This window comes from Lycorma delicatula, chromosome 5, assembly GCF_047948215.1.
Source record: "Lycorma delicatula isolate Av1 chromosome 5, ASM4794821v1, whole genome shotgun sequence".
NCBI classification, from domain to species: Eukaryota; Metazoa; Arthropoda; class Insecta; order Hemiptera; family Fulgoridae; genus Lycorma; species Lycorma delicatula.
Genome location: NC_134459.1, coordinates 126,487,650 through 126,515,126, shown reverse-complemented (window position 1 = coordinate 126,515,126; position 27,477 = coordinate 126,487,650). Strand labels below are relative to the sequence as shown.

Genomic DNA, 27,477 nt, shown 5'->3' with positions numbered 1-27,477 from the left:
AGAAAAAAGCCACATGACGGAAAAGTTCTACAACTGTTGCCAGCTTTTTTTTTTGTTTTATTCAACTTATCTTACAATATTTTATTTACAATTAAGTTCGTTACAAGTGATTTTAATTGTTTTACGTGTTTATCACCCATTTAACAAATTTTGTACATCAAACATAAAAGAACAGGGGTTTTCACCCGTATTTATTAGTTTTCACCCTAGATTTCTCAAAAAGTACTCCAGCTACAGTTCTGGTCGCTATTTTATTCGATTTTACAGATCATAAGAAATCACTAATTGTGGCCCTTAATTTAACATTCTAAATATTTCAGTACGACCTCATTTCACCGGATAGCTGAAATCCGAGCGAAATTAAAACATTTTTAATATGAATGGTATTTTCGTAATCCGCAAACTTGAAACATAAAGAAAATCTATTTTCATCCCCAACTCCATAATACGACCGAAAAAATAACTCACATTGAGGTTATGTTGTCAACCTTAAATTGAGCGTAAAATCATGAACGACTCAACCAACTTCATCAAATTTTCACACGCACAACTTCAGGTACACTACTACAGTATACCTAACTCTCAATGAAATTTATGAAGTAGTTCTGGAAATCAAGCCACAAAAGTTATAAATAAGCTACACATATAAACAACACGCCTATATATATGAGTATATATATAAATATATCTTCTTTTTTTTTCTTTTACTTTTACAGAATTAATAATTAATGGAGTAATCCTAATACTAATTATAATATTACTTAACTTAATCATACTTAATTTAACATTGTTTTATAATGCAATTTAATATTTACTTAATTTATATTATTTGTAAAAGATGAAAAATTAGGTGTCTAAGGTATCTAAGGAAATTATATTTTAAGTGAATGTAATTTTCGTACCCTACACACCTCAAAACGTAAAGAAAATTCCATTTCATCCCTCCCTCCAATTATACCGTGCGACCGAAAGTAATATCGTACATTTTTTCAAAAAGTAGGTAATAAGGATATTAAGAATTTTCGGACAAAATTTATAAAATCATTTTAAAGTATTTCAAATCAGCGTGAAATAACATAATGACAGTAACAAATATAAGTTTGTTCAGTGATTTTCTTTTTTTTAAGAATGAAATTGAATAAATTAACAAAAAAGTGATTAGAGAATAAAATAAAACCTCGAATTGTTATTTCTACTATGTAAAAAATTATTAAACAAAAACTCATTAGCAAAAATGTAATCCGACTAATTATCAGAGGGTAACGTTCTAGAGTACAGCATCTCGTACTCTTCCAGATACTGTGCACAGTATTTCCAACAGTACGAGATGCTGTTCTCTAGTGACAAAAACAGATAATACATTTTTACTACAATCTGAATTTTTTTCAGATATATATCATCGATGAAATTAAATAAAAAATCAAATTGTAATTCTTCATGTTTACGAGTCAGGTGGTTTTTCAAATTCCAGTAGATTTAATTAATTTAAAAATGTATTTAGCTTATTAAATAAAGTCGACTTAAATAATCAGATCACCTGTATTTTCAGGCGTTTTTTTTTTTTAATTTCTTATTATACATTCTACAACAAATAGCGATAAAACATAAATAATGTTCAAGGAAAAAACTTTATTGAAAAAACTGAATGCTAATTTGTAAATACGTTTTTTTTTTAGAAAGGGAACTTTACACTTAGTTAACTTGTACAATACGTCTGTTAGTATTTCGTATCTTCTTTTCAGAAAATCTAGATGAACTCCTTTCCGTAACGTCTATTTAAAAAAGCATTTCTCAAAATAAAAAAAATGAATGGTTAATAATTAGTTATAGTACGTTAGTATTCAACAAAAAATAAAAACAATCAACCAACACAATTCATATGGATAAAGAAAACAATCTTTCAACATGATAAACTGATGCTAGATTAATACCCATGTTTTCTGTGGTGTTATGCAAGGACACAGTACATAAAAAACTACACGACTGACATCTACGATTTAAAAAGAAAAGAAGAAAAAATATAAATATATATACAGATTAGTAATATTTAATTGAAATCTTTACTTTCCTGGGCATCATAGCTCTTGTTTGCTTCAAGAAGGAAGGCATGCTAATCAGTCAAAAGGTGGAGTATGGGATTAATAACTTTTTTTTTTTTTACTGATAAATTAATTCGCCACAGAAGCCTATGAAGAACGCTTGTACGTGAGAATGTGAAAATGGAAATTTGTAATTATAAAAAATTCCATACCTGACCAGAATTTGGACCCAGGACCTCTGGATGCAAGGCAGAGACGCTACCACTTTGCCATGGAGATCGGCGAATAAATTTTTGACTGGATAAACTGATTTTGTACAGACTCGAGTACAAGGGGGCAATTTGTTGCAGAAATTTTGGGGTCAATATCTCCGGGGGGTTTTTTGGGAGTCAATTTTCTCAAACTTTTGCGTAAACATAATCCCATTTTATACAAAACTTATTACACATGTGCATAATAATCTTACGATTTAAAAAGGATTTGCCTGAAAATTTCCCACTTCCCAAATTTTTTCTTCCTTGGCATAATAGTAGTGCAAGCAACCCAAAAAGAAATACTTTGGAAGCAATATTGTGGGTCGGGGAGACAATCAAAGTTTAAAAATATTGATTTTTTGAATTTTTCAAAACTTTTTTGGTTTATTTAATCTTTTAATATATTACTATAAAATTTCTTCATAATTCACTCCCACCCCAAAAAAGAAATCTTAGATAACTTTTTATAATTGTAGTAAACGTAAAAAAATTCTACAAAGGCGATTTTGGAGGTTTCAAAAATATTGATTAAGAATTCAAATACAGATTTATATAATTTTTAAAGTGTTTGGTTTATTTAAACATAAAGTAATAATTTTGAAATAAAACTTCTCATAAATTATTCCTCACCCCAAAAAAAGGTATCTTAGATAACTTTTTTCCATGTATAATTATTTTTTCATTACATAAAAGTAACTAATGCCAGGAAAGTATTAAAACTTGTCAGTTTTTTCGTATTACTTTTTCTACTGAAAAATTCCTTTCCTATCCAAAAATAATAAAGTTGTGTAGGTAAGGTAGTTGCAACTTTGGTACAGAATTAGGTTAAATTCAACTTCTGAATGATCTATACTTAAAACTGGATTACCCGCAGATGGTACTAAAAAATAAATTAAAAAAACTAATCCGTAAACTCAATTCAAAGAATAAAAAACTGACAACAAACACGGCTTTAGCCACGTGACAGGAAACTCCTACAACTGTGAGTTGTTTGTGATGCACGGCTTACACACACAACTTAATTTACATTTTTTATTATGTTTTTAAATATAATGTTATTTTGTTTTTTAATTCAATGATTTTAATTAAGTGGGCATGCATATCGTATTTAATTAGCACGAATGTGGCGGTACTAGTAGTGACATTCGGCACTACTTATGTCATTTCACAATTTACATTGAACAAATTTTGCTTGTACGGTCGGCGGACTGGTGTAGCCTCGAGGCTTAATGCACCACAGTCTGAGTCAACCGGGCTATTGAGTTTGAGATCCAGTCAGGCAGAGTTAGTTTTTTACACTTCAAATATTATTCATTTATTTAATTCAACCGTTCACCCATGACGTTACAACATAGCAGAAGACTACAACAGCTGTACGTCAGTGCAACCAACCTTTGAAATATTAACTACATAAAATAAATAATATTTAAAGTGTCAAAAATAATTTGGTTAGCAACTCAGGGGAATTTTTAATTTCCCAAGAGAACGAGGGAAAAGGAAATTTCTCACAAGGAAAATGAAAACTTTCAAGATGCTGGACTGCAACACTAGCACTCCTTGTGGTGACAACGGGTAATATTGATGCAGTATGCCCACTTAGCCACAGAAGGTGACCTTGCTGTACAACCTCACCACCCCATTGATCTTTTAAGTTGAAAATTTAATGGCATCAATGTCCCACATATAGAACTAATCTGACAAAGTTTAGTCATAATCGGTCAAGTAGTTCTGGAGATAAAAGGTGAGTTAGAGGACAACACTGAACACACACACATGTATATACGAACATTTAACATCCAGAAAATTTGCATGTGGTTATTTGGGTTCCTTAAGAGTCAAATTCTAGTGAAAACCACATATGCCCAAATTGGTCAAATTGTAACTTTCCCTTGAAAAGGGGAAAATGCCTGAAAAGAGTTGCATAATTTTTTTAGCTAATTCAAAAATGATATTTTTCAAATACATAACCAATGTGATATATTAATGTAATGAAATAATATTAGTACAAAGATATAATTTTGAATCCAGAAATGATAAAAAAAAATTTTCCTCCCCCGTTTGTGGAGGTATAAATATGACTAAATGCAATCAGAATTATCTTATCCACTTAACGAGCATTAAATTAAGTGAAAAAGTTTACCTAACCTTTGAATAACATTTTAAGATCCAGAGACCAAAAGGTCTGTACCTAATTGATCCTTTGATCGACTGTGACCAAAATTGATTGGCATATATGTCCCATATATAAAAATCATCGTGCCAAAATTCATCCTCATCAGTCCTTCCAATCTTTCTTTCTTTTTCCTGTTTAGCCTCTGGTAATTACCTTTCAGATAATACTTCAGAGGATGATATGTATGAGTATAAATGAAGTGTAGTCTTGTAGAGTCTCAGTTCAACCATTCCTGAGATGTGTGGTTAATTGAAACCCAACCACGAAAGTACACCGGTATCCACCATCTAGTATTCAAATCCATGTAAAAACAACTGACTTTACTAGAACTTGAACACTGGAACTCTTTAACTAACTTCCAAATCAGTTGATTAGGGAAAAAGTTTTCACCACTAGACCAAGCCAAGGTGGGTTAGTCCTTCCAATCTGGAGACATGAAGTAAAAAAAATGGATTTACATACATATATACAACAATCTAGAATTTTTCTATACTAAATATGTTTTTTGTTAGAGGAATCATGAAACTTCAACATCTGTAAAAATCCCAGTAAACAAAATTTGACCCTAATAGCTTTCTTTCCATTAATATTATGTATACTATACATTCATATAATGTATAATTTTAATAATCAATACTGCTATCTCTATTAATGTTAACTGCGATTCATATAAAACAAGTCAGATTCTAATACGTCCAGAAGAGTTACAATTTGACAATTCGTTACTCCATATATGTACAATGATACAAAATGTTCAAAGTGGCTTCATATTATCAAACTGAAAATAACCAGATAATACAGTTCAGTTGTAGATGTGAATAACTTCATTTTTATTATCAGGAAATTTGACCAACTTCTTTTAAAATAATATACTAGTTCACCATATTGAATTGTATTTTGGTCAAAGGGTGCATATATTTAATGTAAAATCTGACAAAAAAACAAACTATGAAACTCATTCTTAGATAATTCCTACTGTTCGGAGATATCAACAGTAGCAATTGTGTAAATGGAAAACCACACAAGAAATGAAACTGTGGAAAACATGTTTGAACATTTTTTATTGCATTTCACCTTCAGAATGCCCTCAATAAATTAGTTGGATCAGTTACTGTTGTAAAATAATTTAAATGTTAAAAAAAGATTTATCACTCAAAATCTTAGCAGTTGTGTACACAATTACACAAATTTTGAAGCATTTTTATAGATCAGCTGATATTATTTACGTAAATTTTTTTTGACACCAATACTTTTTAAAATAGGTTTACAATATCCATTATGTATAGGTGAATGAAATAATTACTAATCTATAAAAAAAAATATAACTTCTTGAATATAAGCAGCAGTGTATAATTTATAATTTAACTTTAAATATATTAAACAAAACAGAAAGAAAATGAATCCAATTAGACATATACACATATCCATGCACAAAGAGACCCACAAAACTTCAAACTTTTCGACAGCCTAAAATTTGTTTTAGGTAGGAAATGAATTAAGTTTGAGAAGCAAAAGCATCTATCAACAACTATCAAGTACTATTATTAACATATCATTAAACTCAGATGTTAAAGACAGTAACCAATTTTTTATACAATCTGGAAGATACTTAGCAAATTCAATTGTTTAATTTTAAAGGAAACATAAAATTACTTTATGCCAAGAAATATGACATAAGTAGTAATACAAGTTACAGGATGTAAATAGTTTAATTCAGGCAGTGATGGTCAATTTTAGTAGTATACACATACTGATAAAAAGTGTGTTTTTTTCTTAACCCACACATTACACAAATCACAGATTTCTATAATGAAATTAAAGGAACCACATGAGGCTTAAAGTAGAGCGATTTAGTCAAATACTAAGCAATACTGTAACTTAATTTTGACAACACAAAATAAATTTGTCATAAGGTAGCAGTAAATTGTTTTGAATGATAAAGCATTCTTAACAAAATTAGCATGTGCTTCTTTACATTTTGTATGTGCACGTCACATTCAAAGTTAGTTCATCATCTATTATACAAAGATATTTGGCAGATATCATTCTGTTAAATTTTTTCACATCCACAATTAGTGAAAATATTCTCTTACATGAGGGAGCATTGAAGATCAGAAGGTAAAAATAAGAAATACATTTAATATTTTGTGTTAGATTCATTTACTGCGAGAAAATCAAAGTGCTTATAAATTTTAAATCACTTTGCACTTTGATAAATTAACTAACAGCACCATCAGCTAGATATAATTTACAAATGATGTTGATAGTTCCTGTAACTTTCCTGCAGACATATAATTTATGACAGAAATAAAATTGAATCTAAAACTGACCATTGTGGTGCAAACAAAATGTTTCACTTTTTAAATCTCCTCTGCCTCATTTTTCTAGGAAGGAGCAGAACCAATCATTAACTGGTCTCGAATACCAGCAATAATGTAATTTTTTTTAACAAAATTATGAGCTCAATAAATGTCAAACGTTTTCCTTATATCAATAAATAGGTCTGCAGCCTTATTTCAACTTTGATCTTTTAGAGGATTATAAATTTTATCCACAAAAATCATTCACTGTTAATTCAGTACTCGTTCTATTGGAAGCCAAACTGACAATTTAAGAAGTCATTAATACATTTTTTCTAGTAGTTTGGAAAAACTGATAAAGATATAATTTGTAATTTCCAATGTTATGTCTTACAGCCACATTTGTAAACAGATACCACATTTGCAGATTTCAAGGTGTTGTGGAAATATCATTGTAGAAAATTTTGATTAAAATGGGAGTAATTTTGATAACAACCTTTTTTAAATGCACTATCATTGCTCGATGATTTATCCCCTTTTAGAGAATATATTGAGTTTTAATAATTGAATATTTGTAACTGATACAGAAAAAGCATAATGTAAAAATGATGAAGTTGGTTTCCTTATGTGGTTTCTGGTAATCAGTAACTGTCCATCTGAAACTTAATTACAAATTTAAATAGTTAAGCAAGCAATACTTTCCAACATCAGTTTTTTATCTTCTACATTTGGTTTAATTCAACTAAGATAGAGACAGTCAACCTGAGATTATAAATTCTTTAAATGAATAACATATTAAAGAATTACATAATAATGAGTCAAATGTGTGTCCTTTAGTACGATCAGAACTTATTCATTTCTAAGTAGTTTAATTTAATCAATTGCTTATTTTTCAAAGAAGTCTTCTTCAAACAAAACAAAAAACTTTATTAATGAGGAATGGGTTTGGAGATAGCGTATTAACTTTAAAAGGAATGATACATTTAAAGATATTTTTCCCAAAGAGGACCAAAAAGTGAAACTAAGAAGACAGTAACTGATAATAACAATTTGGAGAGAAAAACAAGTTTGGAAAGTTTATTATGAAATTATTACTTTTTCAATTCACAAAAGTTCTTAAAAATACTAAATCACACACATTTTAGAGAATGATTTTCACTGGAGAGAGGTATTAGCTTTGATGAATATTGTGTTAATATGCAAAACTTTAATATAGACAATTTTTTTTAAATTTTATCATATTTTAAGATGAAGCTAACTAACTTTATGTTTAATAGATTTATTAATGAACATAACTGCCAATAGTAGAAGAATGATAGTGCCTGACTAGAGACTTGTATGCATGTTCCAAAACTGTATATTTGGGCAGGAACCAATGATTATCATGCAAGTAAGGCCTTTTGTTTTAAATGGCAATTTTATAAGCATTAGTTTTTACTTCATGTTTATCAGCAGGAATCCAGGAATATAGTAATATAATTTACTAAGTTATGATCTCAACAAGAATGTCACCTCACTGTGTTCTTCAGTTATGACATTTAAAATGATGCAATCATTTTAAATATAGTTGAGAAGCAGTAGAATTTTACCTGTCAGGTCTCTAGATATATTATGTCCTGATAATTTCCAAGGGGAAGTATAAGTTACAAAAGAAAAAATCTGATGTGGACACCACATAACTTCCTTATATGCCTATTAAATTACATACACACTTTTTTAAAATGAAAAAGTACATACACATTTTATTTCATTAATAACTTCTGATATTTTTTCATAACTTTTTCTTGTTATTACTGAATTATTATTTGTCGTAATTTTTTTTTACAATTAGAGGTTAAAAATTATTAATTAATTAATATATTTAAATAAAAAAATAGAAAAAGGGAGATGAAGTCAAATTTGAACTGATGTGCCTTCCCCTTGTAAGATCCAAATATTTCATTAATTAAAATTTCATTTGGTTCCAGTACCAATTATGATATATTGTTGAAAAGCTCTCAATGAGGGCTTACTACTGCAGTTAAGAAAAGGTCCAAAATCCAAATTTGTTAGAATTTTGGGCTTTTTGGACACTTTTGGTTTAGTCGATTGCAATTAAAAGGGGAGGTGCACAACTAGATGTTACAACAGTCCTAAATCCAAAATTTCAACATCCTACAGCTAATAATTTTTTAATTATGAGAGATACCATATGTACAGATGTCATGCCAAAACTAGTCAAAATGGATTTAGGAATGATCAAAATGGATATTTCTGTTGAAATTTTTCACGATCACAATACTTCCTTCACTTTGTACAAAGAAGTAAAAAGGGTTGGTAATATTACTAATTGAAAATAGGTATTTGAACTTGTGCTCTGTGATTTTTGTAGTTAATTTGAATAACTTTTGAATTTGAACTATATATATAAATTACATGAGAAGTAATTTCACAATGTCTTCTTGTGAAACAATTTAAATAAAAACTTAACTTTTCTATTTCTTCATTAAATTTCAAAACCATTAAAACTGGTTTAGTATCACCTATATCTGAAATGTAAAAATACTCATAAAATTAGAAATTTTCATTGATTTTAGTGCAATTTATTGATTATATGCTATATTTCTGCATAATAAACACATGAAATTCATCTACAATTCACTGTAAATCAAGTTTTATAGCAAGACAATATTGTCTTGCTATAAATTAACATCAACTTTGTTGATGAGCAGACACATAAAAGACAATCTGATTAATTTAAGAATACAATTTTTATATTTGAATTTATTTATAACTTAACAAAACAATTACAACATTTTGATATTAGTACTTTTTTTTTACATTAAAAACTTGTTAACTATTTTCATTTATTTTATCATTTAATCTTTTCAAAGGTGTAATAACTTGCATAATACAGAATACCCCTACCATGCAAGAGATTCAAAAGAATGTTAGACAATCCCTTTAGTTTCTTGATTGGGACATTCTAAATAATTTTGTTTACTTGCTCAGCAGTCATATACTGCTGCAATCTAATGTAGACATTTGTACTCCCAATAATGTTCAGTTTGGCATGAATCATCCACCTTCTACAGATTGTTATTGGAATAAGTAGACTTTTTTCTTGTACAGTGCAGCACAATAAAGAGTTTGATCAAAATGTACAGACCTGTAATAAACTATTTCAATCAGATATATTTACACATAACAGCTATGATAAATCAGATAATATTTTGGTGATCAATGGTTGAAACTTGCAGAACCAGTCAGATTTCATATGTGTGTTTGCATGGAATGGATTAAATATGACTGAAGTAATTCTTTCACATACCATCTAACTTGCCACTTACCATCTCTAACTATATTAGGTCCTGTTTTGTTTCTCATGTCAAAAGATAAACTGATTCTGAATTTTTACCTGAACTGATCTGCACTTTTTGCTAATGTCACAAAGGAAGATAAGTTATCTTTACATACAGATTAACTAACAGTTCCTTGAAAAATCCTAAAACATGGCTGTATGACAACAAAGCAGTTTTAAAATTTACTAAAATTAAATTCAATAATAAGGACATTCCTGATAATACTCTCTGTAAAGAGAAGCTTAATTTTGTAAGCTCTGTAAATTTTTTTGTTGGAACATTGATGCTTCAATGCCGAGGTTAGAAAAAAAGCTGTTTTCTTACAGCTTCAGTACTTTTCTGACAGTGTACACCATTAATTTTCAGTCTATCATTATATGGTTCTTTTTTCTGAAGTTAATCGTCTCATGTATTTTAAATTCAGAAACAGGTTAAGAATAATCACTAGACCTTAGGTACCTTAGTCACTGGAGTTAGCGACTCATGACAAATTATACAAAATTGAAAAAAATCTGTGTAATGCCACTCCCTATGTTCAATTATCATTGTTCTGGTGCAATAAGATTTGTTTAAATCACTAGTCAGTAACTTACAATTCTCTAAAAGGTGTTTGAACAAGCTGATTGATGTAAAGGCCAATACCTGAAAGCATAAGTCTTGCCTTTATTGGGCTTTACAGGTGAGCAGCTTAAAATCGAACTGGTACAGACTAATCATAATTGCAAATGTAACATTTTATGAATGAAATTAAACATAAATTAACTTAAATTCTGTATTTACATTAGCAAAAGTTCGTATCATATTTTTACAAAGATGTTAAAGTTGAGTACCCTGCCCAGTGATGTGCTTTTGTCCTCGAGATGATCATATGACACAAGTTGTGAGTCACCTGACAAAATGTCAATGCCATCGATTTCTTGCTGAATGTTTGCCTTCATCAATAGTGTAGGAATTTAATTCATAAACTCTATCCTTCAAACAGTTACAAAGGAAAAAATCACAACTAGACAAACTTGGGAGACCACGAAACATAAAATTCTTCAAAAATTGTATGATACACTTCTAATCTGACACTGTGGTTAAAAAATATTGACCCCCAATATAGAATTAACAGGAAACAGCATACCATAATCAATCATGGAAAAAAATTATGAAGTGGTGAATTAAATTTTTTTTTTCAGTCATCTAATACCTGGTGTGTAAATAAATGTTGACAGATAAATGATACCATGCCTTGTCTGTTATGAAATACAGTATTGGGTCTATCTATCTACTTACTGACAATATTTTTGAGAAGTCAGTCACAATAATTAAGATATCACATTTTGTTGTGAAAACATAGAAAAAAATATTTTTTCAGCCTAGCAGAAATTCTTTGAATAGCTATGGCCTCTCTGGTACTAATAGGGAAGGCTGCCTATTTCACTTGAAGGCTGCATTTGAAACCAACCCAATGTATAGCAATTTTTAACCAAATTGTGTATGGTACTCTTTGTTGGAATACTGGCATTTGAAATCTTTCAGTAACTATTTAATGCATTTCTAGAAAGGATGCAAAATCACATAAACTTCCACTAATATATAAGGCAGTATAAAACAATACTGAAATGAAGAATGAGCAGTTTAAAACCTACAACAGATGATAATAATAATATAATACACCACTAACACTGGTGGGAATAGTAGCAGCAGCAAAGTTCAAGGTGACATTCCAGTAGCTTGGCTTCAAGCCAGCTCAGTTTGGTTTTGGTAGAATGATTTTGAAAAACTAGTTCTCAAAAATCAAATTAATTTAACAAACATTATAATACGAATTAAAGAAGATGGGACAGCATTAATAAATGAATGCTATTGTTTGTGGGAGCAGTCTCACATTAACATCTTATAGAATATTATAATTCTAGTACTGAGAATGGAATGATTTTACAGTTTAATTCATTGTACAATTTATATTGGATTGTAAAAGCTGCTGCAGGAAAATTAACAAAATGTACTATTAAAAATATTGCCAATGTTACCTGGAAACATTAATGTAATGCTGTTATCCAGGATTAAATCCCACAAATAGACCTAGTTTCCTCCACATAATTAACAGGTGTAGTTCTGTAAAGAAACTCAAAGTAATTCCTTCCAGATACTACTGTTAATTCTTGGAATGTTTGACAACAAACTAATTTAGCATTACAATAATAGGTACTATTCAATAAAAGGTCCATGAACCTCTATTGTACAGAAAAAAAAAATTGAGGATAGCAGATCAATCCCGTCAAATGTATATGAATAAATTTAGTTGAAACTAAATCCTTACAGTATACACAAGAAAACCTTACACATTCAGTGCCATAATACACAATTTTGAATATTAATAAACTTTTTAAAAATTAGTTTTATAATACATAACATACATATGTAACATATTTATACTATGCAAAATATATACTTATGGTAACAATTTTCAGTAATAATAAAAAACTATATATAAAATAAACACTTTATTTAAAAATTCAGCATATAAATAACAAAAAATAAAAATTAAATGAAATGTAAAAGACATTCATTTACCATTGTTACCCAAGTTTTGGCTTCTTTTTCTTTGGTTTCACTGGAAGAGGACCAGGTGTCTTGTAAACAGCACTGCAAGCAAATGAAAATAAAAACATAAATAGATGCATTAACAATATGAATTAATTTAAAATACTAAAAAAAGCCAGGAACTCTGGCTACCAAGGTCTTTGTCTTTGACAGATTACAACTAAAGAAGAAAATTAAATGGAACATTAAAATATGTAAATAAATAAGTAATAATTCGTCTTCTTTATTTCAGGAATTACGTTGTCTGGACCTGCAACCATGGTTTTTTTGGTTCCCCATGAATGTAAAAAAAATTATTCTATTCAGAGTTAAATTTTGATACGGAATCCTTTGTGACAGTAACCGTTCACTCCCTTGACCAATTGTAATCAAATTTAAATGGTATTAGTGACCTGGTATTCAGAAATAATTTAAAAATATCAGTAATCCAGTCTGAAGATATCAAGCAAAACAATAACAAAAAAAATAGGTTTATATCCCCATCCCCAAATGAAATGCCCAAATACATAAGTGACACTAATGTAATGATGATCCAATTATAAAAATATGAAAGCCAAAAACAACAAAAGAAAGTAAAGGATTCTTTGTACCCAGTTTTTTTTTGGCAGCCAAAAAAGTGAGGATTCACTTACACAGGAAATACATAAAAGCAAAAAGACTGGTTAGGAAATGTGATTAAATCAAGTGGAATCTTGACAACTGCACGGAATGGGTCAGTAGAAGGAAAAAGAAAGCAAGGAAAAAAAAATGAAATTAATAAATGAGATGAAGATAGAAACTACAAGGGGGTGAAGAAGGTGTGAAATGGAAACTGAAAGATAACATTAGGATCTATCACCAGGCAGAACAGCGGATTATGATAATGATTACAATCAGTCAAAGACTGATTGGTCTTGTGCTGTAGGAAGTTTGTATATTTAACATGCTTAAAACCGTTTTGGGATTACTTTAGTACTACATGGATTGCATAATAGTTAAAACATTCTAAGCATGGTCAAGGCATTTATCAGCTATCATTAAGAACTTGAGGAAGAATAATAAACATTTTTATATTTTTGTTATTTATTTTATACATTTAACCTTTTACTAATTCTTTTTCTTCTTCTGGCTCCTAGATTACTTTTAGCCAACTATTTTTGCCACCATATTGCCTACACTCAACACACTTTAGTAGGTGGCTTATATTTTACATGCGGTTTGTAATCTACTGAATTCAGCCATTCAACCAACACAATTTTTGCTTTTTTACAATAGACAAAGGAACAGGAATACAAGGCTCGTTGAGGTGTTATCCATAGAGCATAAAGGAAAGCCTTCTCAATAATAAAAATTGTGTGAAGTAATTGAATTATGGTAGAAAATAAATAAATTATTGCATGGCATGATTCGTATACTTTTGCAGTAGCCTACAACACGTCTCAGAATGCCCTCATACTACCCTGGAAAAAGATTAACCAATGCAGTGACACCAATCAACATGACAATCAGTGGATTAACTAATTGTACTTGAAATCTCAAACTTCCATGGGAACTGGCTCAAAAGCTTAACAGAACAAGATTTTAATGTCAAAACAACAATGACAGATCTCTTGGGATGAAAACTACAATTGCCAATGGATAGGTACAGTCCATGTGCTAGTACTGGGCTTTAATCTATCAAGACAGTGGTGACTTAATTGGGTAAGAACTAGACATGGATGGATGTAATTACTTTATGAACAAATGGGCTATACATCACCTACGGCTGGTTGTGAGTGTGGTGAACCACTCAAAAACTGTTGGAACATCTAATTAAGTACTGTTCGTAGCAAGCATTCAAGGAAGATCCACAAGATGTTTATTGTGCTAGTTCACCTTGAGTCAAATGGCTGAAAAAACTAGATGTAGCTGAACAGAAATCTATAATTGTACCTACATAATTATCAGTTTATCATGAAGTTCTCCAGGACTTTCATAACCTATTATACTTGTGAAAATAATGGAAAACATTCATATAAACATATGTCCCAAAGAGCTTTGTTTGCAAGTTACGGCTAGTGAAGATTTTGCTTACATTTCAGCTACCCCAGTGAAATGTTAATTAAGGGGCAGAATTAGTGATTTTTTATGCTTTTTGACCTGAAAAATTGAATATAATAGGTCACACAACTGTATCTGCAGTAGTTTTTGCAGAATCTGGGGTGAAAACAAACAAACAGAGGCAAAGCAAACCTGTTTTTTATGTCTGACAAACAATAACTTTGTTAAATGGGTAATAAAAACATAAAACCTTTAAAAAAATGTTTGAGAATTTAATTCGAAATAAAATGGTGTAAGATAAATTGAATAAAACAGAAAAGTTAGAAAATTTTAATTTTATTTAGAAACAGTACATTATTACTACATTTATCAGAAAAATTCTAATTTAATGTAAATAAAAATATAAAAAATAATAAAAATTCACCAAATTCTTTTTTGGTGATGTGAAAAATTTGTAAAAACAACATTTACTATGAAAAATTGCTGTTAAAAATTACAAAAAAATGCAAATTAAACATGTGTAAAATAAAAATTACTAATAATTTATTTTATAATGACAAATACAATAGAATTATTGGAAAAGGAAAAATTATCATTTCAAAGCTGGTAATAAAATAACAGCTTGCACAATGTTACTGTTACTGATCAGCTGTTACTGTTTACATCATTCTGTAAGGTACATTAAGTGTATCGGGTACTGTGAACTGTGCTGTTAGCAAAGGTTTTCTGTGAATTTTATTTTGAATGTGATCAGTCTGCCATTGAATTAATGCCATACTTATTTACAACAGGGCAATACCCAACATGGTATTTTCATTGGGTGTGTAATGCTACAGCTGCTGCAGTAGAATAAGAAATACATTACAATTAGCACTTACAATTAATGAATAAAAACACACGTTTAATAAAATGCAAACAAATTACGTTAAAAAGAAGGAAAAATATTTAACATCACATGGTGCCAGACAACAGTGCTACCTGAACAATAGTTAACTCCAACTATACTCCTTATAGTAAACTCCTACTATACTGTTTAATCCAACTTTGAAACACATTCTAATTTAGCATTAAGCTTTTAACATGAGACATTAGATTCACTACATCTAGAGCAAAACAGTACTTGAAAAATTAAATTATAAAATAAATTTTTAAATTTTACTCACTGGCAAGTTGTACAAATTGGGCTAAATCTGCAAAATACTGAAAAAAAAAGAAAAGTTAATTAAATTGGCTTACTAAATCTATACTTATAATGGCTGAAACAACTTTTATGCAAAAAACATAAATAACACTTGCATGTCAACAAAATGCTTTTTCATAGAATGTCTACAATAAAATTTGCAAATCATTTTCTTTTTTTTTTGTTGATGTGAAAATAGAAAAAAAAAAGTTTATTCAGGAGATATAAATACAATTTTGAGAGCTGGAGAAAATTAACTGATGATGATAAAAATTTGAAAGTTAATAAAATTTTAACATGCTCATCTAACAATTATTTATCACTCTGCTGGTACCAATTTTATTAAATAATTCTTATGTGTCCATGATGCTTTTTGTAAGAGAAGTGTATTTTGGGATCTGATGGATGTTTTGCAATAACTTTGGTTATCACTGGAATCATCATTGCAATACAAATCAACAGTAACAATTTCTAAATTTTAGTAATGGATATAGATTTTAAACTATTTTATGAAATAGAAACGCACATATATAAAATGGTAGTTGCAATTGCTTCGTTATTAACTTGTTACAAATCATCTATCATACACATATTTGTGTTTCCTATCCTGATCTTCCTTGTCAAAAAGTTGAGCTTGTCAAGTCTCTCGGCAAATGTTAATCTATTAGAGAAGAATCTGGGTATGTGTATGTGTGTGTTAATTTAATTAAGTATAACTCTAGAGTCTTTTTAATAGTGATTCTTCCTCAAATTGCTACATGCACCTTTATATTTTACAGGAGTATTGGAAAATTTCCTTTATTTTTTAATATAACAAAATTTACAAAAATTAAAAATTTTGTGAATGGATTACAAGCAAGTTGCAATTTCCAACAAGGTTCTACAAAGTCAAAATCAAACTCTTGTGTTTAAAGTATATTTTTGTTGAACTAGCTGTCCCTGAATACAGGAAAAACATTAATTTCGGTCACATTCAACAGCAAACAGCTGAAGGTTTGATATAAATATTAGTACAGTGTAGAGAATATGCCATGAAACAAGGCTATGAAATCAAATGGCACTACAAATTAAATCACTAGGTAGGATTAGGATGTGTAAAACCACATTGGTACTTAATTTCAATATGTATGTCATAAGGAGAATTATACTTCATTTATGAAAAAAAATCCCTGTGGTAAAGAAAATATGAATAAAAATTACTAAAGATCTTAGTCTTTATTATTACATGCATGGTAATACACAGAATTTTATTAAATAGTAGTTTTAGATATTAAAAAAAAATTACAGATTTACACTCAAGTAGAAAAGTGATACTGCAGCTCATTTAACAAAATATATTGAGAAAATGCCCACTTAAATTGAGAAAAATGTAGATTAACCAATGTTACTGCCATAATTATACAAGACAATATTAAACGTCTGAAAGAGACATTAAAGTATCAATTAGGAAAGGTTGAGCATAATCACTTGCCAAGGAGTCAGCAGGATCAGAATTGATTAGTTTACATATTAATACAAAGGTAGATAATAGTTTTAGAAGTAAATGGGTTTTAGGGTAAATGGGTTTTTAGAAGTAAAGCAAAAAATGCCAAAAAAAATTATCACACTTGTTATGAATTTTTCAAAAATGGTTTGAACAATTTGAAAAAAAATATTTGAAGGATGAATTATATAATAATAATAAAGAATTATGCTAGTTATCATTTTGTTTTCAGTAATAACAATTAACAAAATGTTCCTTTCTTGTTTTTCTTTTCATAATACTTACAGCTCATTTATTTGCGTAATTTAAAATTATATTTATATTTAAAATTCTAAATTAGTTACAATAACTGATATAACAAGTGAATAAGTGATACAGATTTATTTGTTCATTTATATTATTATATTTATTTATAGGGTCAATCCATTTGAAGTTACCCAAGGGTAATTGCTTGACAAATTTAAAAAAAAATTAACTTAACCTCTTGTTTTCCACATCTCTCAGGATCTTATTATTTAAAAAAATTTCTTATTTAAGCAGTTTATCTGTGGCTGCCATTTTTTTTACGATGCACACACCCATATTTATGATTAAAAAGCTAAAAAACCTATTGGCCCTGGAAAATGAAACAAAAAGCAATTTACTCATACTTTCTCAAGGTAAAAGATTGGTCCAGTGGTTTATTTATCTCTCTCTCTTCTTTCTATGAGAAAATTACCAGTAAAGTTGAACATGAAAAAAGTGAAAATTTACTTTTGGTAATTTATTTTAAGAGGCAAGGATGATACACACAGTTTGGATTATTTTTTTTATGTATGTGTATGTTAGTAGTTTTACCATAAATAATACTAATTGTGATATACTTATTCCTAAATTTTCAAGAATTAAAAACTAATTTTTTTTACAAAGATTCAAATATTGGTTTCAAGTAACTCTGACGGGCTTGATGACAAAAATCTCAAATTTGCACAACTTACAGTGTTTTTGTAGATGTTTATGGCAAATAAAAATGTTCTTATGTATTGTACTAATAAAAAAGTAATAACCCCTCAAAAATAATGAAAAACCTGTTAAATGCAATACCATTTTGACTCACTAAGTGCTCCAAGAAGGTTTTCTTGCCTTCTTGGAATTTTAATATTTTATTACTATAGTTGAAATAGACTTGTTTAAACCATTCAACTGCAGTTTCATGTTATAACGCCTGTTATAACTGACAGGATTGGAAATGACTTCAGGTGCCTTCTTGAAGCCATTTCCAGTAGTCAGGAAAATTCACGTTGCAACATGCTCATTTATGTTTGTTGCATCATTTAGCTTTGCAGTTACAGACTGGACAGTCTGACATTAGTCAGTGACCTGTTCACATATTTACAGAGTGTCTCAAACTTCATCCTGTGTTTGGAAGTATTTATTAAATAAATAAGTTTTCTTATTAATATTATATTTGCAAATTTTTAAATCTGTTAATTTTTTACAATATTTTCCAGTAATTTCACATAAAACAATGGAAGAACAATGTTCCAGAGGAATTTATGTAAATGAAGAGTGCCATAATACAGTGTATGATACAGTGCCACACGAACTCATTAAAATTTGTGAATTTAGTGATGAAAACCAATAACTTAGTTTTTTACAATTAATTCAGATGTCACTAGTGAGTTTGTAATTACTAAAAAAAAAAGGTTTTTGTCAAAATTCATCACCTTTATGGACAGTTCTGTTGTGACCCTTTGAGAACTCATAAAAAACAGTTAAAAGATACTTAAGACAAATAAAATTAGAGCAAGCTCTTAAAGAACACATTTTTCCAAGTTAACTGTTTCATTTTTTCTTAACGGAACAAAGAACTATATGAATGCGAAGACCAAGAGCAATACCACTGCCCCACATCACAATACTGAACAATTGGATGCTGCTTGTAGCATTTTGGGTATATTACCTCCATCAAAATTGAAAAAATTGAGCATGGATCAAAGGTCATCAGCATTAAAATTTAGAATAAATAGGGTATCTGAAAAATAATACACTATTGCTACAAAAAACGGACATTTTACTGAAGTAATTAACATTTTGCAACAATTTATCTTTTCTTTGATAATGTTAGCAAAAATAAACCAATATAAAAATATAAATGAATTCTTGAAAAAAGATGTAGGCTACTCATTGAAATCTCAGTTTGGGTAAGTTTTACAGGCATTTTTGAATCAAAATTGTGTTAGGTTACTGGTATTGGTTAAGTTATTATTAAATTACTTGACCCATAGTTTGTGGGTATTCCATTAATAATTTATTGCATTAAAAATATAAAAAAAAGTTATTTTATAAATATTGAAAACATCAACTTCAACAACGTAGGGGCTAAATATAAAATTGTTAAGTACAAAGAAAACAAGAATCCCCTTGGAGCTTTAGCGAGTCAAAATGGTATCAATTTTAAAAGGTTTTTCATGATTTTTGAGAAGTTATAATTTTTACATAAGTAAAATACACAAGAAACCTTTGTATTTGCCATAAACATCTATAAAAACACTAAGTTTTCAAAAATTCATAAAAATTTAGGGGTAAGTATATCACCATTAATATTACTTATGGTAAAACCACTAATATACACCTACATATAAAAAAATAATTCAAACTGTGTAAGCCATCCCTGCCTCTTGAAAAAAATTACCACAGTAATATTTCGCCTTTTTTCATGTTCCACATTACTGGTAATTTTCTCATAGAAAGAAGAGAGAGAGGTAAATAAACCATTGGTCCAATCTTTTACCTTGAGAAAATATGATTACATTGCTTTTTGTTTCATCCTTCCAGGACCAATAGTTTTTTAGTTACAATTTTTTCTGTAAACCCTTACTATCACAAAAATAGGTGTGTGCACCGTAACAAAAACAGCTACCACAGGTAACTGGTTAAATAAAAAATTTAAAGAAAATAGTCCTAAAACATGTAGGAAACAAGTGGGTACATTTCAATTTTTTTTGAATTGGTCAAACAACCAGCTTATGTTTTTTGGGGACATTTCAAATGGATTGATTAATTTAAATTTACTAATTAAATAAAAATATTTATGTACTTTATATTAAATACTTGGTAAGCCTATGCAAAAAGAAAAGAAAAATCCATATTTTATGATTTTAGGAAGAGGATGTATATTCAGTTAAAATTGAGCATATTTGAATGAGAGAACAACCGTTTTATACTGATGCATTTTTAATTCATGAAATATTTTCAAATTTATATTAATCTGCTATTCAAATCATAGTTGAATTTTTGTGGCACTGATGATTTCCAAATTTATTCCACAACACCCATCAGATCACTGGGATGTGCTTCTTTTACAAAACCTGTGGACTTTATAAATATTGTTTAATCAAACTGTTATTCCAACGTTTTTTATTGTAGCGTATTCTTTAATTGTAGCTGCCAAAATTATACTTTTCTAAAACCTCCTGAAAAACATCTCTTTTCTACTTTCACACCAATAAAGGGAATGGATAATGTTTTAATGAATCATTTTTACACATTGATGTAATTAAATTTTTTCTATTTTTTTATTTATTTTTTTAATGATGCTACCAGAGCAAAGTCATTCACCAAGTTATTTAAGTTCTTTTGTATATCGCCCATGCATTTTAACAATATTGGTTTTAAGAAAAATATTTTAAATTAATAATAATCATCTGTTTATTTAAGTTTTATCTCCTTGATTTTTGATAATGTATTTTATCTGAACATAAACAAATACAAATTAACAATAGTTAATAAATATTTGTTGTCTTTAATAATTAATTATATTGTTTTTAAAAATAAAAATGTAAAAAGTACTAAAAAATAAACAATAATAATTATTAAATTAATTCAAATTTTTTTATTATCAAAAATCAAGAGGATAAACCATAAATAAACAAATGATACTATTATTAACTTGAAACACTTCTTAAAACCAATATTGTTAATTACTTAAACAGAATAACATAAGAATGGTTCAATGTACAAATAATTCTGTTCCCTTACTTAGCATAGGCCTTGCTTGTAGCAAATTGTTAGATATTTAGCCTACCTAAAAATAATATACTGTTGTGTATGATGTTACACATAAACTTGCAAATTTTACATAATCTAGCTTTCTTGTATAGCAATCAGTCAATCCTGATATAATGTCCAAGTTATGTAATTGCAGAAAATCTAAAATTTGTAGAAAAGGTTTTTCTTTGAATTTGAACCACCAACATTATTATAAAAATGAAAAATACTGAACCCTGCCAATTCCTGTTAATACACTATATAGAGATATAAATCAGTCAAACATTTTTTTTTTTACCCATGTTAATGATTTATTATAGAATACACACTACTTAACAATCTACAATCAATCAATTTTAATCTGTACTAAAAGATTATTTATATGGATATTTCTAACAAAACCCAATAAAAAGAGAATACTAGAAAATAAAGCAACAAAAAATAAGCACTAAAATGTGGAGAAGGATAAAAATTTCTCTCTATCTTATGTTTATGAAATCCATATTCACAAGTTGCTCCTGAAAATTATATGATGTCAAAAATAAAAAAGCATCCCATGCCATATACATTAGAAAAGAAAAGAATAACATGTGTTTCCTGTTGATTTCTCCACTAACACTCTTGCCTGTGATTCGCAAGGTTTTTGAGAAGGTCCTATATTTGCGTATTAATGTTAGGATAGCCACTGATTATTTGCTAATGGACAACCAGTATGGTTTCCAATTGGGCAAGAGCATTGAAGATGCCATACTAAAAGGTGATGGATATAGCTTCCTCTAGTCCATGTAAATATGTATGAGGGATTTTTCTGGACATATCCAGGACATTTAACAACTTATGGTGGTCCTCTGCCCTGTTTCAGATGCAGAAGAATAAGTGTATATGAAATGAACTAGAAGTGCTCACAAGTTATTTCAGCCATCGGACCGTTTCCCTGCGTGACGTCAGCTCAGAGGTTCGTAAGACCTTAACTTAAAGGATACCCTCAGGGCAGTGTTCTGAGTCCCCTTCTTTAGATCATAGAATTCAATTTGATGTTGCGTTTATGGCTGCCATGTAACTGTCATGTCGTTGGTTATACTAACGACGTGCTGCTACTGATTGAAGGAGATTTGCATAATCAGGTAGAGTTCCGAGCTGCTCGTGCTTGTGAGACACCCCGACTGTGGAGTCTCCAACATAAGATGATTTTCAGCCCAAAGAAAACCACAATGATGTTTTGCTTAATGGCCGACTGCTACCAGACAAATCCAGGTCCGGATGGCTGGCTCCCATCCATTCAGTACGACTCAAAAATACTTGGGTGTTATCCTTGATGAGAATTTTTGGTTCAAAGAACATTTACAGTATTGTAGCAAAAAAGGCTGCTGATGCTTTTTATGGAATCCATAGTCATTCATCCTGATTGGGGGTTGAATGACTAATACATACGTACCATGTGTATCCTTTACAAAGATGTCAGCAAAGCTACTATGCTGTATGCTGTGCCTGTCTGGGCTCACTGCATGCCTTTTAGATATTGCGCGGACATTTTGCTGCATGCACAGCAACTCCGCTTGCTGGCTGTTATAGAACAGTCTCACAGAAGGCATTCTGTGTTATAGCCGCAGTCAAACCAATAGATATCTTTGCTAATGAGTGTAAGGAACGCTACATTTCTAAGGTAAACAAACTTATTGATGTCAGAACAAAAGCAGGAGATTGAAGACCGGGGGCCTTGCGTCTTGGCAGGTCAGGTGGGACGAATCCCTCACAGGTCACTACAAGCATGGTATATTTCCTATATTGTCTGATTTAGGTGTGATTGGACAGCAGTAATGTCACAAGGTGGGTGTTTTTTCCCCCTACAGGGTTGACATATTGATTTCTTCTATGAGCAAGTTCTAATTAATTCATACAAATACTATGTTCAGCATGCCTTCTGAATCTTTAGTCCTATGAGTGACACCTTCACTTTGTTCATTACATTTCATTAATTTGGTATTATAAAGAAAACCAAATCTGATTGATACCTCTTTAACTGTAATTGCTTTATATCTATCAAAGCCATAAGAAAAGTGTGAAATAGTATAAAACAATAAGTTATTTCTTAGGAAAAAAATTTATATCATCAGAATTTAATTTAATATTTTTTTATTAAATAGATAATAAACTTACTACATATATATTTATATTTGTTATCAGTATAGTAAACTGCACTAAAAGTAGATATTTTTTTTCGTAAATTAATTTTTACGTTCACTAAATTGAATCACTTGTTTGCATAAAATTCAAGATTGCACATGACTTATTTTTTAAAATCTTACATAGCCTAAATTTAAATCAAGATCAGATCAAACAGTAGTTTTCAGAATGGAAACAAAATTTATCTATTCTGATATATAGTAAATATTTTGCTCCACAACATAAAATCTCTGATCAACAATATTTAATTTAAAGCACCAAAACTTTAAAAATACTTACTTGATAAGCAGACAGAACATACATGACCAATATCAATAAGTTGTCTGTGACAAAAACAGGAAGCTCGATAATCTACTTTAACTGGAGGTGGCAGAACTAACTTTTTTCTGATTGGTGGCTCAGGCAGAAACACCCACTATACAAAACAATAAAATAATTAACAAAAAAAAAAAATAATAATAAACAGTAAATCAAGAACATATAAATAAATGTCTTCATTCTTTTCAGTAAATGCAAGATAATTGGACGGAAACAGTACTAATACTTCATTCTATTTATCATCTTCGACCCGTTGTCTACTATTGGTTGTTTAAGTGTAGATCTGTTTCGACAAAGTTCCTCATCCTGAGGATATTAGGATGTAAAGAGTCAGTACCTTTTGGTATCTAGTTGAGGAAAGCTGAAGCTGCTTGCATGCTCACTCAGGAACTCTATTTCTTGACTGGTGGCTGCATAACAAGCTTACAAACTTAAGTGCTTATCAGGAATGATAATTCCCACCTACCAATAGTAACAAATACATAGTAAACCATCCTGATAAGAATCAATCCTTCTGTATGATGAACATCACTTTTTACTATCTTTCCTTTTCAAATTCTACCCTTCTTCTATGGACAGTTACCATGAAAAATTGTTATTGCCTAGCATCCTACCTCCAAGTGTGGCACATACAAGGCCCTATTAATATAGCATTTTGAAGAAATTGTTATCTTTCTGATTATATATTTTATTAATAAATTTTAATTTTAAATTTCACCAATGCAAAATTAAATTACATACTAATTAAAAATGTAATAAAGAATCCAATGAAAAAAATTGAAGAAATGAAGTAAGTTTAATACAACCTACTGATTTCACTTTTCATTGTCTGCATCCTCTTATTCTAGTGATGTGCAAAACCTTCCTGAATAGTGTATTCCCTATTAATATCAAGGAGCTACAACACTTGTCATCCTACCAGGTATGACAGCTAGATTGATATTGAATCTAAAATTTCACCTTGCCAAGCACTGCCCACAGTAGCTGTAGAGAATCAATACAGGCTTTCATCTTAATAGGCCAAGTCTCCTAATCTACATGATATTTAACAGTCTATGAACAAACTGTTTAACAGCCAGCTTTTCTTCAGAATAAGAACAATTTCTGAGCAAAATGTTTATTTTTAAATTTTACCCTTTTGAAACCTATTTTTTAATTTTAGTTTTTATTTGCACTCTTCTCTTCAACAGCGAAAATGGTTCTATATTTTGTCAAACTAGTTACCAAATTTGTGACAAAAGGGTTGAATCTGTTATGCAGAATGTTTCTAGAATACTCTAAACTTTACTTCACGTGATTTCAATAAGTTCTGGTATATCAAAGTCCTCTTATGAACCGTAAAGTCCTGCTAATTCATTAATTCGTAAAACTAATTATAGCTAACAAAAAACTCACAAAGAGATATTACTTTTCGTTTAGATATTTTACTAGCTTCAACATGAATTTCTATCAATGGAGCACATTCACGTTTTATGATGCCTACCATATACTGATACCAATTTAATGCTAGATGACATTCTTCTAAAACAAGGTGGATATTTAAATTTCCTTCCTAAAAATGCATTTAGAGGAAAGAAACCCCATCTTCAAACATAATATTCAGCCAAATCACATTATCAAACAGCCACTCGCTACCCATTTTTCTTGAGTATAAGATGAAATCTTCAGTATGAACTCAAACAGTACAGCTGCTTTTTCTGCATTAGAAGGACTCAACAAATATATAATAATATTTAGCATAACATTTTATACTATCATTATTTTAGGTATAATTATATTTTACACTTATACTATTTATTCTTAAAATGAATTATCATGAAAATTTGGTTTGGGGGCTTTTACATGTAATACATAAGTACGGGAGATATTCATAAAGTAAGGGCCATCAGCTTATATTTAATTATTAGTAGGTCTGAAGAGTTTCACTCATGCAGGGGCATTTACCAGCTATTTAGAAGCCACTGCAGTTGTTTTGATTCAGTAGTCATTCACCCGCAAATGAATGCAGTCCGCGACAATAGTTTCTTCTGCCAGTTGTTAAGTGCGCGATGTGATTTGATTTTTATGTGCAAAAGGATCTTCAGCTGTTGAAATTCATCAGGAGTTGTGCATAGTGTATGGACCAACAGTAATGAGTGAAGGAAACTTTAGATAATGGTGTCAAGACTTTAAAAATGGCTGCAAAAATGTGCACGAAGAAGAGCAGAGTAGCAGGCGCAATATTCAGACCAACAAAATCACTGAACAAGTGAACTGAAAACTGCGATGTGATTGGCAACTGTCTATTAGTGCTCTGGCTGATGAATTTCCTTATGTTGGATACACCTTATCTACACTATTGTCACAGAAAAGCTCAGATATCACAAACTGTGTGCAAGGTAGGTACGGAAAATGCTCACCGATCAACACAAAGAGCAAAGAATGTGGTGGAGTGGACAAGCTTTTAGACTGGTATGGGACAAGATGGAGATGATTTGTTTTTCTACATTGTTACGGGCAATGAGACGTGGATATTCCACACCAACGCAGAATCGAAATAACAGTCAGTGTAATGGCGCCATTCAAGTTCCTCAAAACTAAAAGTTTAAGCAATCTCCATACTAGTTGAAAAATGTTGGCTACAGATTTTTGGGATGAAAAGGGCGTCATTTTGGTTGATTTCATGGAATGTGAATCAACAATTACAGCTGATGTGTACTGCGAACACTCACCAAACTGAGATATGCTATCCGAAATCGACGACACGGCAAACTGTCGTTTGGCATAATCCTCCAAGACAATGCGTGTCCTTACACTGCTGCCTTAACCAAGAAGAAGATTCAAGATTTTCATTAGGAACTTTTTAACCACTCTCCATATAGTCCCAACCTTGCACCTAGCAACTACTTTCTCTTCTTACATTTGAAAAAGTAACTTGGTAGACAACGATTTGAAAACGACAAGTAACTCAAGACTGCTGTTGTCAACTGGTTCAATTTACAGATGGCAAACTTCTATGCAGAGGGGTTAAAAAAGCTGGTGCAGTGTTACGAAAGATGCTTAGAACTGAATGGTGATTATGTTGAAAAGTGAAGTAGATATTTAGTAAACTAAAACTGTAACAGCCCTTACTTTATGAATATGCTTCATAAATGCAGCAAACAGTAATTGAAAAAAGAAGACAATTTCAATGTATAACATTTAACTAAATACAGGCCATTCTACTTAAAACAGGCCCCATCAATCAGCAGTTTACACTAAATGCAAGTATTTAACAAAGTGTTCTGTCCAAAGGCAGGTTTTTGCCCTTCATTCTGCTAGATTCTGTGACACCCATTTCATTTTATAGTAACTTTCTTCCCTTTTTATATTTTCTACCATTTTCATTCGTCTCCGACCTCTTGCTTTCCTCCCCTTTACAAATCCTTCCAATGCTGTCAACAACAGGTAATCATGTCTCAGCCAATGTCTCAACCAACTGCATTTTCTTCTTTTTATTATTTCAATAATTGCCCTCTCTTCTCCCACTCTATGAAGCACCTTCTCATTCCGAACTCTCTCTGTCCAGCTGATCTTTTCCATCCAC

General features: G+C 30.1%; 1 protein-coding gene across 3 annotated transcripts in view; it reads right to left on the bottom strand.

Moving 5' to 3' along the window:
- Positions 1-9,530: 9,530 nt before the first annotated feature.
- The window catches only part of Tfb4 (transcription factor B4), a 50,566-nt gene continuing 32,619 nt past the window's right edge, over positions 9,531-27,477 (bottom strand). For 2 of the 3 annotated variants that reach the window (XM_075367014.1, XM_075367013.1), the window contains exons 6-9: positions 23,874-24,009; positions 15,882-15,918; positions 12,670-12,741; positions 9,531-9,914 (exon numbers count right to left, since the gene is read on the bottom strand). In XM_075367014.1, the coding sequence (XP_075223129.1) occupies positions 12,675-12,741; positions 15,882-15,918; positions 23,874-24,009 (240 nt within the window). In that variant the 3' untranslated portion in view covers positions 9,531-9,914; positions 12,670-12,674. The remainder of the gene's footprint in view (positions 9,915-12,669; positions 12,742-15,881; positions 15,919-23,873; positions 24,010-27,477) is intronic. The other variant, XM_075367012.1, reaches the window with a different exon arrangement.